The sequence below is a fragment of the Gouania willdenowi genome, chromosome 8, assembly GCF_900634775.1.
Source record: "Gouania willdenowi chromosome 8, fGouWil2.1, whole genome shotgun sequence".
Lineage (NCBI taxonomy): Eukaryota > Metazoa > Chordata > Actinopteri > Blenniiformes > Gobiesocidae > Gouania > Gouania willdenowi.
The window spans coordinates 18626927-18638946 of record NC_041051.1 but is presented as its reverse complement, the minus strand read 5'-3'; the positions used below and the strand labels follow the sequence as shown (position 1 = coordinate 18638946).

Here is a 12020-nt window from a genome sequence, read left to right as displayed (position 1 = left end):
GATTTAGGAAAACTTACCTTGAGGTATAATAATTCACTTGGCTTTGTGAAAGCATGGGGGATGCAGGGGAACCAGGTTTGATCCAATGCATGTGGTCTGGTATATTTAATGACATACTTTATTATAATTTATTGTCCCAGTTTGAATGAACACATTACAAAATAAAACACAAAAGTTGTTTATACAAAGCGGTGAATAGCTTTAAAATATGTTTTGTTTGAAGTCAGTGACTGTGTAAGGGATTGTGTGACTATTATCATTTATTTTAACAGAATAAATTAAATTAAAGCCACAACTACAGATTCTGGTTTATGTGAGCTCCATGATCTGATTATTCTTTCAAATATCTGCTCTGATGTCATGGAAATGATTACTCACTCGTGTAAAAATACACAAGTGCAAGTACAGGCAATGTCAAGGTTTGTTTCTTAATTACAATGACCTTCAGTGAGAATAAGAAACTTAATCATCTTTACATGAAAAAAGCTGAGCAGAGTGACATCAACTTCCTCCCATGCAGTAAGACAAAAACCAGCAATGAGACAAATAAAGGAACTGTATTTGCGTTTATTACTGTTTGTTGCGCTGTATAGTACATTGGGTTGTACCAAAAACACGAACATTACCACCAGTTTCCCCCCTCGGTGACACGTGAAGCACAATGTGGTAGAAGCTTCATTTATTTCAGCCTTACAGACACAATGCAAACCCTTTGGTTGAATTTGTAAAAACGTTTTGCATGGGAAATAAACATGTTAATACCAAACAAATCTAAAAGGAGAACACAAGTTGACAAAAGCTATACCCCATACTCACACTGACCTACATAAAAGCAGTGGTCTTTTTCCAAGCAGGAAATATTGAAGCGACAGCAGCAGCTCTGTAGCAGGGTGAGTGCTAAACCTTTAGGTATCAGCTATATAGTTTGGAAAAATTCATCATTGATTGGCAATCTAGTGATACACATTAAAACGTGCGATACAGCCACTTAGCACATTTGCAAAAACCAACAAATAATTGGGTCAATTGACGTCTTCCTTCTTGGCCTCTTCCTGATCCGGTTTCACCTCCTCATAGGTAGCTTCGTCTTCTTTTTCTTCCCCATCCTCAGCCTTGGAATTGGGGACCCAGAGACCTGAGTCTATGCACCTTTTCATGTGAGTCTTTGCTTCCTAAATCAAGAATAAATAACAACACTTAATAACTTCATATCTCTCATCTTTAGTAACAATATTCATGCTGCAATTAAATTCAAATAAACAAAAATGATACCTTAAAAAATAAAACATACCGTAGGATCCATTTTGCTGATGACTTCTTGCAGCATTTGAATGTTTTTTTCATCAAAGCATTTCTGCATCTCCTGCAATTACAAGCATAGAATGCAAGGTTTTTTTTTTTACAAAGTCAAAGAATTTTAATAACTAATGCAAACCTCCACCAAGCGCAAAACATCCTCTTTGCCAGATATTGGCAGTTATCTGAATTACTGATCCTGATCATGGAATCATTCACATTTTAAAGGCTTAGAAGACATTTCTATCCCCATAATGATACAGCAGGTCCAAGTAGGTCAACCCACATTTTTATTTATTTTTTTAAAATCATGATGAATTACGTAATCTGGAGCTAATCCATATGAAACTTGGTGAGTTAATTGAGGAACCAACTCAACTAACTGAGTCAGCTATAAGATTGGTCAGATATGAACAGTGATATGATTTTTTTTTTTTTTTTTTGTGAAATTTCACAAATGAGAATAGATAGTATTTTATTTTTAAACTGATCCAGAATCAGTACATTGTTCCAGATCCCCTCAAACCTTTCATGGAATCTTCCAAGGCCTAAAGCTGATATTTGATTATAATTGTGCCAAAATCTGTTAAAGGACCATATGGCAGGATTTGAGATTAAAAAAAAAAACAAACATTCATTTTATGTTTTTTTTTAAAAGATAATTGGTTGACAAAAACGAGATGAGATTTTAAGAAAACTACAAAGACAGAATATATGATTGGACCAACAGACTTTTATTTAACCGAGTTGCACATGCATTTTGAAATGTTTTATTATAACTCTTTACATGCATGATGTAAGCATGAGCTTTTAATTAACTACTTCCACAAATTGAAACTAAAACTAAAATTCATAAAAGTTAAAATGAAATAAATAAAATTATATATGTCTTTCTTTTTTTCAAGTGCAAACAATATTATGTGCAAAACTAAATCAAAGTTCTACTCTGTCAATACAAAGTGCAAATAGTGCAAACGGAACAACATGCACACAGAGAATTCCAGGTGCCACAGTGGGGTGGCAGTCACCCCAGTGGTATCTGTCATTGTGTCCTTCGGCAAGGCACTTCACCTACATTGCCTAGTATGAATGCAGTGTGTGAGTGAGTGTTGGTGGTGGTCGGAGGGGCCGATGGCGCACTATGGCAGCCTCGCTTCCGTCAGTCTGCCCCAGGGCAGCTGTGGCTACAATAGTTGCTTACCACCACTAAGTGTGGAGTGAAAGAGTAATGCCTTAATTCTGTAAAGTGACTTTGAGTGTCTATGATAAAGCGCTATATAAAATCGATGCATTATTATTATTAACATGCTGCAACTACACAGCCATGTTTTTTTTAACTGTTAATAAACTTCTTCTTCCACAAATTTAACTAGAACTAAAATGTACTTTTGTTATAAGAGCATCCAAGGATGGAACTAAATACAAATATTTAAAAACCTATAAGAGTGTTTACAGGTCGTGTGAAATTAAATAATGCAAAAATAATTGTGATAATTGCAATGTCGAAACTAATTCTCTGACAATAGTCGTACCAAGACAATCTCTGGTACTCACCTCTGGCAGTGTTTCGTACACTTCAACAGGATCCAAACCTCCTGGTCCCAGTCGCTTTTGCTGCTCTTCCGCCTCATACTCTTTTAATGCCTTTTCAATGCGGATCTTTGCTCTGCCCCGAACACGCTCCTTAAACGACTCCAGCTCGTCATTGAAAGCATCCTGGTACTGTTGATCTGCAGTCTGAAGACACGTGCCAAGTGTTAGAGAAAAACTATCATGTGGGGAATGTAATCTTTCTTTTAATTAGTTGATTCTTCACCTTTTGAATTAACTGATTTTAGATTAATGCTTCATTAAAAATAAAGTTAATAGTTACCTTGATCTTGGCAAAAAACTGGCGAAAGCAGCCTCGTGGGTCCACTTTGAGACTTTTTGCCAACTCGAGAATGAACTGCATTACGATTGTCTGGTGAGCCACTTGCTCCATCAATGCATGTTTCTGTAAAAATAATAGAATAATAGTTTTGTTTTATAAAGACGACCTATGAGTAAAAGATGATGAACAAACACAAGTCTAGGGATAGACCGATATGGATTTGTTAGGGATGATGCAGTTACCGATTTTTTTTCTCCATCGGCATTAGCCGATGACTGATACGGACTGCCGATTTTCTTAAGCCGATGCTATTTTTGCTCCCTCAATTTACAACATAACAATTACACAATGATGATAACAAATGGTGCAAGTCTCAATTTTTTAAAAAAGGAACATTTACTGAAATTAACAAAGGTGAGGTAGAATAACAACAAGTAAAAAATATTTTTGCTCTCTGTAAATAATGCGATCGGATGATGCCGATACATGTAAAAAACGCAAAAATCGTCCGATAATATCGGCCGGCCAATGTATAGGTCTATCACTAGACGAGTCAATACCACTCTTGGTTTTACCTCGTCAACCTCAAGGTCAATACACATGATGACCAGGTAGTTGGCAGTTTCTTCACATACTAGGTGAGGATTATCGGAGAGGTATTTCTGGCTATCTTCCCAACGGTGCAGCATGCCTTTAATTAAGCACAGCAAAAAGAAAAGTCACAACAAACCCAACAAAGGTACAGAGAGATTATTATATATTCATAATTCATACCAAAATGTTTAATCTGTTTCTCATATTTCTCTACAAATGTTTTATGTTTTTGCTCCTTCTCTTCCTCCGTCTCCTCAGAAGCATCAGGCTTGATATTTACAACGCTCTGTGGGGAAAAACAGTGTACAGAAGCAATGATTAGCACAAACAAAGGTTATACACACCGTTAGGCATCGAAGAGCAACAGTTACGGTAAAACAAAAACAAGGAACATTTTAAAAAATGTTGCAAAACCAAAATATTGGAACCAGATCCCTCTAAGATGTACACTGTGTTTCTAGGTTATATATGGTATACTGTATAATGTTCATCATCACTTTCATTGGTTTATTTATAACAACTATTATCATGTCAAACTGGGTAGGATTAGACCAGTGTTTCTCAAATGTGGGTACGTGTACCCTAGTGGTACACGATGGCACTACAGGGGGTACTTGAGAGAAGGAAAGAAAAATTAAATGAAACGTTAAAAACATGGGGTTTTATGTTTATTTTTAGTTTTAAAAAAAAGCTAGGCAGAATAAATACTACTAGCAACTCACAAAACAACAACAAAAACACACAAAATACGAGAAAAATGTAGTCAATAAAAAAAAAGAAGAGACAACAAAATACACAAAATGACACAAAAAACACAAAATTATGACAGAAATTATCTTGATTAGAACATGAGCTGAAAATACAACTCAGTCTTAATTGGTCCCACATCAGGAGGGAGGTGACGTTAAATGATAAAAACCATAAAAATAAATCTATTCCGGTGTCACAGTCTGAGTTTACCTCATACTGAGATCGATTATGAGCATGTGCACTACCGGAAAATGAACTTTCACGCTGTGATTTTTGCTACTTCCGCCGTTCTGAGTGAGTGCCAATCTCAGTCAACAACTTGAGTAAATTAATAGTGTCTCATGCAGCAATCTCAACACAAATAGGAATAGTTTATTCTCCAAAAAAAACGGGATCATAATAAAACTCAATACGAAAAGGAATAATTCATTTTTCGAAAAAACATGATTATAATATACATAGCGATAAATAACAGGTAACCTAATGTAACTTTACAATAATAAACTGTAGTCCTATAAATTAGCAATCAGATCATGACAATGATATTCTTTTATTATCATTGGTCGATTTTTTTAATCGACGGTCGACTGATGTGATGATTCAAGCACTTTTTAAAATCAGTACAGCAATCCCTGTTTGACATTGCAGCATCGCAATTCCAGCACGGGTACATCTCAGTGCGTAGCAGTCTCGTACTGAGACTGTAAGATAATCTCAGTACGGAGGTAAACTCAGGCCGTGACACCAGACTCACTACATACTGTTTCTTTCCACTTATTTACAAAATGAGATTCTTTAAAAATGTGTGTTATCACTCATTCATTTCATCATTATGGTCTATAGTTGTTGAATTTTGAACAACATGCTTTAGTCGAACAAAGGGGGGTACTTAGATTCAAAAGTTAGAGATAAAAGTACTGGTACTTGAGCCAAAACTGTTTGAGAACAACTGGATTAGACAATGTCTGATATAATTGGTTAGTTTTACCTTGCTGAAACCTTCCTTGCTGAGTGTGTCCACATTCCATGGCATCTTTTTCTCCTCCCGATTGTGTTCATCCATCTTCCTCTCCCACTCCCTCTCCTCCTTTTTCAGCTTCTTCTCCTCTGCCTGGGCTTTGCTCAGCTCAGCTTTGCCATCACCTGATGCAGAGATGGTCAGCTCTTGCACTTTCTTCTGTGCCTCTGCCAGCTTCCTTCGACATTCACACAGGGCTTTGTTGATGTCTTCGCCTTTCTTTTGAAACTCATCCATTCGGTCAACGCGTGCCTGTGGAGGGCAAATTAATATAGCACATATAATATATAAAATTATAAGCACTGCTTTAAAACTAGGAGTGTGACGAAATCATGATACGGGGTTATATTGTAATTTTTTTTCACTGGATCGATTATCGATATGCTCGCGCTAAGTATCAATTTCTATTTTTTTTAAACCCTTTTGTGCTTTTTAACTAAAATGTGCAGGTACGTCTTCACAGAAATGTTGTCACTGTTTGTTGAAGGAACCAATATATTGTTTACTGGAACTTTGCACTATAATGGTGTCACTGGTAAGAAAGACCCTATTTTTTATTTACAGAAAGCACAATTGGAGATACTTATTAGTTTACATTGGTATGTTGACACTTTTTTTTTTTACAGAAATCTTGCACTAAAATAGTGTCACTGTTCATAGGACGCTTTTTCAATTTCTTGTCTTTCAGAGATATAAAATAAAAATTGCATTCTTTCACTTAATCTTTTTTTTTTCGTGTTATGTCATAGATTATCGTAGATTGATTTCTGACCAATATATTGATATTCGCAGTATCGTCATATCGTGAGCTCTGTATCGTGTATCGTGAGGTACCCAGAGGTTCCCAACTCTATTTAAAATATAGGTAGACTTCCAGAGATGAACTAATAACATCCAAAAGTTAAAAGGAATTAACAAGCAATCTGGTCTTAAATAACCATACTCAATATACTCACTAATAACTGGGGGGGGGAATGTCAGCAGAACCAAAATGAGCACAGTTAATTTAAAAATATTATAGTGCGTATCGTAGAAGCTTACCTGGTGTCTCCATCTGAAAAGACTTGGTGTATCGATGTTTGGGTGGGTGTCATCTTCATCATCGGACACCTCAATGTGATCCCAGACGCTGTAATCTATCCTGGACATCCTTCCGACTGACGCCAAAGGCTAGCAGTGTTAGCTTGGAGATAACTCGGCTAAGTTTGAAAGCTAAACGCAGCTAACAAAAAATGTGGGTTAAATACACATATGTCAAACGTGTTCACCACCCACCAGAAACGTTTGTCCACTTTCGGCCCTGAGAAAGATGGATTCTAAGGGAACACACAAGTGGGAGAAAGCGTGGAAAGCAACGCCAGTGAAACAGTGGTACAAAATTCTAGAAGAAACGCTGCTGCACGTTTCCGTCTGACGTCATCACGTCGCTGCAACTCCGGAAGTGTTTTTCAGTACACGAACAGTACTGTACTCCTTGGATCCAACATAAAATTCCACTATTTTCCAGCATTATCTAGAGATTACCTAACTTTTGGTATGATTTAGCAAAATAAAAATGAGGAACTCTGTTGTAACATAATTTTATGTTAAGCCAAATTTTTCATCCTCAAAAATAAAGTACTAAAATCATCCCCAAAGTTTATTGTTTTCATAAACGAATTTAACTTATATATGAAGTCTTTAAAAATTCTAATGTATGATACACTTAATCATTTCTCCACTGAACTAAATAGCCAGAATTGACTTGAATTTCCCCTTGCGTCAACTTTATTGCTTATTACTGTTGTTATTTTTTTTTTTGTAGTTGTTCTGAATTAATTACAACTTGATTGATGTTTGCTTACTGTTGTTTCACTTTTAATGTTTTTTTTTTCTTTCTTCAGATATATGCACAAACGATATCCCCTGTTTTGTTTTCTATGGTTGCTTACCTGGAGATGTTTAATCTGAAGTGAATTGAGCAATGATAGATTGCTTTGAGTTGATTTTCCCTTGGCAAGTTCTTGTTTTTTTTTTTTTAGATTGTAAAATGCCATGTTTGTTTATTCTTGTCAATAAAAAAAAACAGTGCTCCTAATAAAAAGAAAAACATTAATACTAACTGCTCTCTGTGTAACTCACATGCAGAAACATATAGTTCTTCTCTTTTGGCTTTCCCTTTATACTAAAAAATTGTGGGCGGACCTCAACAGATTCATCATTGTTTATCTCTCCAAGGATTTTATTATATACTGGGAAAACGTTGTCTTTGGTTTTTTATAATTTTTTCTAAAGAAAAAGAATAAAACTTTTATTATTCAATAAACTTACTTTTGTTTTTAATTTAAAAAAAATTAAAAAATGCATCCATAAATGGAAATACACAAAGAAAATCCCCTCATTTGTTTGCATTCTTTCCAAAAAGATGTTTAACTTAATTTCAAATGTATTGTCAAGTCAGTTAATGAAAAGGCTGTCTAAACATTGAACCTCTGTAAAATGTATAACCTGTTTGTATAATGTGGATGAGTTGTTTAAATAAAAAAAGAAAAAGAAAAACAGTACTCCTAAAACACATACACACAAAAACTAATTCCCAATGCGTTACGAACTTTTCTTTTCTCTCTAAAGTCTCTGTCATGTATCTAAATGTTAACATAAGTAAAATAATACCTCCAGCAAGTTAATTTTGTCATTCTTTTAAAAAAAAATTATATTTAAGGTTTCATTTATTCAGACAACTTTTTTTTCAGGAAATTAGATCTCCTGATACGTTTCGACTGCCAACCGCCAGTCTTCCTCAGAGGCATCTAGTGATTGCTTTGACATATCCCTGAGTTCTCTCATAATATTTCCTTCTTAGAGTTTACATACTGTACACTCCAGTACAGTAAATGGCAACATACACCTATTTAGTTTAGTTGCAACACGCCAATAACCAGCAAACAAACCAACCAACCAAACAACCAAAAAAGACCCTTCCTTAATCTTTGAGGTACATATTATATGAAGACAAATAAATAACTTTTAGTTGTTACAATTGTTTTTTGTTTTGTTCTCACTACCTCATTTCATATGCAACCTTGTTTATGAAGAAGTATCACTTCCTTTGATGTCTAAACCACTCAGATATGTTTTTTTGTAATGATTATATTTGTTGTATTTACATGCTTTTGCTGATATTAACTGTTCCTGGATTTATTTAGTTATTTTTTAAACAGGAGTGCACTTCCAGTAGTACAAATTTTGAATAATTTCAAACAAATATGTTATATTTTTATTTTCAAATAATACACTTCAAAACTATTCTTAAAAATATGTATACTGTACATGTGCACACACACACATTTCATATCGGGGTCTATGTGTTCACGTTGCTCTCTGCAGGTTTGAGCTCTTTAAATCCTGAGCAGCAGATTGATTGTCGAGCATGCGTCTGACAGCAGCGTCGCATATCTCTGATCACATCCTCACACAGGTTCTCCATGTATTTGTTTGCTACAACAAGAAAGGACAACGTTATAATTCAGGGGATAAAAATAGCTGAAAGAGGCTTTGACATAAATCAGGGATGTCAACCATACAGCTTGTCAATAAGAGGATTAAGATAGCAGACAATAAACATGAAGAACAAATTCGGACAATATTGCACCGATTACTTATAATGCCAAACACCACAATATTGATTTATTCAAAACAAGATGCAAATATGTGACCTTTTATTTGGGTTGTTATTATATTGTGACTGTAACTTGACAAAACATCACATTTTAGTAGCCCTTATTATTTATCTTAATAAAATGCTTTGTGTTATTCTTAGGGCACAGTAATGGACATGAGGGGAATTGGAATAAGCTCATAAAGTCTGTCCAAAGAGTGCATCATGCAATCATTATCAGCAATATACAAGTTTTGTAAGTTTCAAAAATGTATGATGAAAAAAAAAGCGAATGAATAGGAATTTAAATTTAGATCAAGATACGGCACAAGTGATTATTATTATTTTTTTTTTTTACAATTACTGGGAAATACATCACTCCTTGTATCATGGATGTTATGAAATGCTTAATTTTAGGAGATTTTAGTATGAACCCTTTTTTTTAGTTGTTTAAAATGACCTTACTTTTTAATATTTTAATATTTCAGTAAATTCAGTAAACACTTTTTTTTTCTTACACTCAAGTGTAAGAAAACTATGGGGTACCGATTGTAAAGTTGTGCATGTTAAAATAAATAGCAACTTTTTGCAACATTTAGCAACAAACCACGTTTAAAAAAAAATTGGGAATTTTTTCATGTGACTTTTGACTAGATTTACACCAATATGATATTTACTTTTCTCGTAATAATATGTCAATATTAAATGTAAATGTTAAATATAAATGCTAAATGTTAAATCGAAAAAAAAAAATGAATATAAATCTAAATGTCACATGTGAAACTAAATACAGTATTTATCTAATATGCTAAATCACCGGAAGTGCCACTATGCAACGTACTTGGCAATTAGATTTAACATTTAGATGAATTCATGAATACGATTGAAAAATTATATTAGATTACAAAGGTAAACATTTTAATTGTAGAAAATCTAATAGGGGATTATTGGGTTTCCAGATCCATCTTTCATATGATCAAATGATGTGTTTGTGAGTCGTGGACCAACATCCTGCGTCTAATCCACTGAGCACATGGCGGTGGATACCTTGTAAACACGTCTGAATGGCACAAGCCTGTTTCTGACACGGATCCTTCTGAGGCATGTCTGCAAGAAAACGACATATTTATTTCAAATTTATCCCCGTGTGAGAAACAAACACGTGTCAGCTACACAACCCCTACCTTTGTCAGTAAGTACAAGCAAGACAACGTACACTTTCCTCTAATGTTTCGCTACTCTTGCTAGCATATGATCGTTAGCCGCTACCACAACTTCCGGCCTAGAGAACATTGTTTTGATCATGTGACATATGAACAGCCAATCATTGGTAACGACAAACAGCAGCGGCATCTCGTGTGTAAAGCTAGTACTACATTTATTTTTTAAATAATATATTTTTTATGCTTATTTTATAGACATTATACACGTCTATTCTTTTTTTTTTTTTTTTTTTTACAAAAAAGCACAATATTGCTACGTTTTAATTTGACATTGACCGTATTTAAATTTTATTCCAGAAGCACATTTGTAAAGTTGCTAGATCCCAATTTTTTAATGCTAATTTCTTCTTTAATCTATCTCTAATCCAGGGGTCTGCAACCTTTACTCTCAAAGGAGCCATTTGGCCTCATCTCACCTGGATTAAAGTCCTTCCAGAGCCAAAAAAAAAAACCTTCTCAATGAAGACAATACAGTGTATTGAATTCTATACAGTCAAAATTCTATGGAATAGTGTTTGATTTGATTTGATTTATATTGATCATGTAAATGGCAACTTAAAAACAGTTCAAATAAATCAACATTAAGAAATAACAAGAAAACAGTATCTTGCATCTTCAAGTTCTTACGCATCTCAGTTTACATGAACACAATGTTATATAAAGAAGATTTTTTAAAATTTTTATTTAATGTATTTGAATGGCTACAAAAAGTAACTTTAATTTGATAACACATGATCATGTGGTCAACACATGATAATTGCTCTTTTCTTGCCACACATTAAGCATGCATATTTAACCGACACATTGGCGGTTAAATGAATCTGTTCCCACACAATTAAAATCTCTATTTTCTTCCAGAATAGTGTTTTTGTTGGTTTAGTTATCTTACCAGGGATTTAAAACTTAAGATTAACTACAGGTGCAAGGAAAGTGGAAATAGTCTGTCGAAGTTGCAGGAAAGTGCTGAGTCATTGCACAACGTGATTTATTTTTAAGTTAACAAATTGTTATATCGTGATTTTATTTGTCAATAATCATTAATAGCCTCTGTAAGAAAATGACAACTCCTTATTTCATTTTTTTTTTTTTTTTAAAGCTATAGGGAGCCTTTGCAAAAGAGTCTAAGAGCCACATGAGGCTCCAGAGCCGCAGGTTGCAGACCCCTGCTCTTATCCATCGCTATCCCCAATTTTTTCTTTAATAGGTTAATAATAGGACGTCTAGATTTTGTGCTTCTGACACTGCACACTCACTGAGAAAGGACTTGACTAGCACAGTGAACTGGTGGTGCACAGTAATGTTAAAATGTTTACACAAAGTTGGAAGCATAAAATGACATACATACATACACATTTCCCCCGTAAAGTGTTGGAGTAAACTGCTTAAATGAAAAAAAAAGTGTTTTAATGTATGTGATATTATTGAGAAACATTTCATATTTACAATAACATCACGCCGTTTGAGTTCTATTTCAGATAAGTATCTAAAAAGTTGCATTGTTACAGGTGGATTTCATTGATTGGTAAATACATCTAACAAAAGACTACTAGTCTACTACTACTAGCCCAACACATTCGCCAAGTATACTGTATACTGGACTCCTTTTTTCCACTGAGATCTACATAAAAG

General features: G+C 34.4%; 2 protein-coding genes across 2 annotated transcripts; both read right to left on the bottom strand.

Moving 5' to 3' along the window:
• Positions 1-547: 547 nt before the first annotated feature.
• On the bottom strand, positions 548-6948 carry LOC114468347 (hsp90 co-chaperone Cdc37). Its single transcript, XM_028455186.1, has 8 exons — positions 6573-6948; positions 5502-5783; positions 3944-4049; positions 3745-3860; positions 3170-3292; positions 2851-3033; positions 1292-1363; positions 548-1172 (listed from the first exon to the last, which is right to left on the bottom strand). The coding sequence occupies exons 1-8, from the start codon at positions 6678-6680 to the stop codon at positions 1023-1025; spliced, it is 1140 nt and encodes a 379-aa protein (XP_028310987.1). The 5' UTR covers positions 6681-6948; the 3' UTR covers positions 548-1022.
• Positions 6949-8764: 1816 nt separating this feature from the next.
• Positions 8765-10490, bottom strand: cmc4 (C-x(9)-C motif containing 4 homolog (S. cerevisiae)). The gene is made up of 3 exons (XM_028455874.1): positions 10353-10490; positions 10216-10275; positions 8765-9008 (listed from the first exon to the last, which is right to left on the bottom strand). The coding sequence occupies exons 2-3, from the start codon at positions 10271-10273 to the stop codon at positions 8872-8874; spliced, it is 195 nt and encodes a 64-aa protein (XP_028311675.1). The 5' UTR covers positions 10274-10275; positions 10353-10490; the 3' UTR covers positions 8765-8871.
• Positions 10491-12020: the final 1530 nt, after the last annotated feature.

Excerpts from the sequence above, each read along its gene's own strand:
- LOC114468347 (XM_028455186.1), bottom strand. The coding sequence starts at position 6,680 with ATGTCCAGGATAGATTACAGCGTCTGGGATCACATTGAGGTGTCCGAT. Across the intron at positions 5,784-6,572 it reads TTTTCAGATGGAGACACCAG|GCACGCGTTGACCGAATGGA; the intron begins GTAAGCTTCTAC and ends TGCCCTCCACAG. Across the intron at positions 3,034-3,169 it reads AGTTTTTTGCCAAGATCAAG|ACTGCAGATCAACAGTACCA; the intron begins GTAACTATTAAC and ends ACGTGTCTTCAG.
- cmc4 (XM_028455874.1), bottom strand. The coding sequence starts at position 10,273 with ATGCCTCAGAAGGATCCGTGTCAGAAACAGGCTTGTGCCATTCAGACG. Across the intron at positions 9,009-10,215 it reads CATTCAGACGTGTTTACAAG|CAAACAAATACATGGAGAAC; the intron begins GTATCCACCGCC and ends TTCTTGTTGTAG.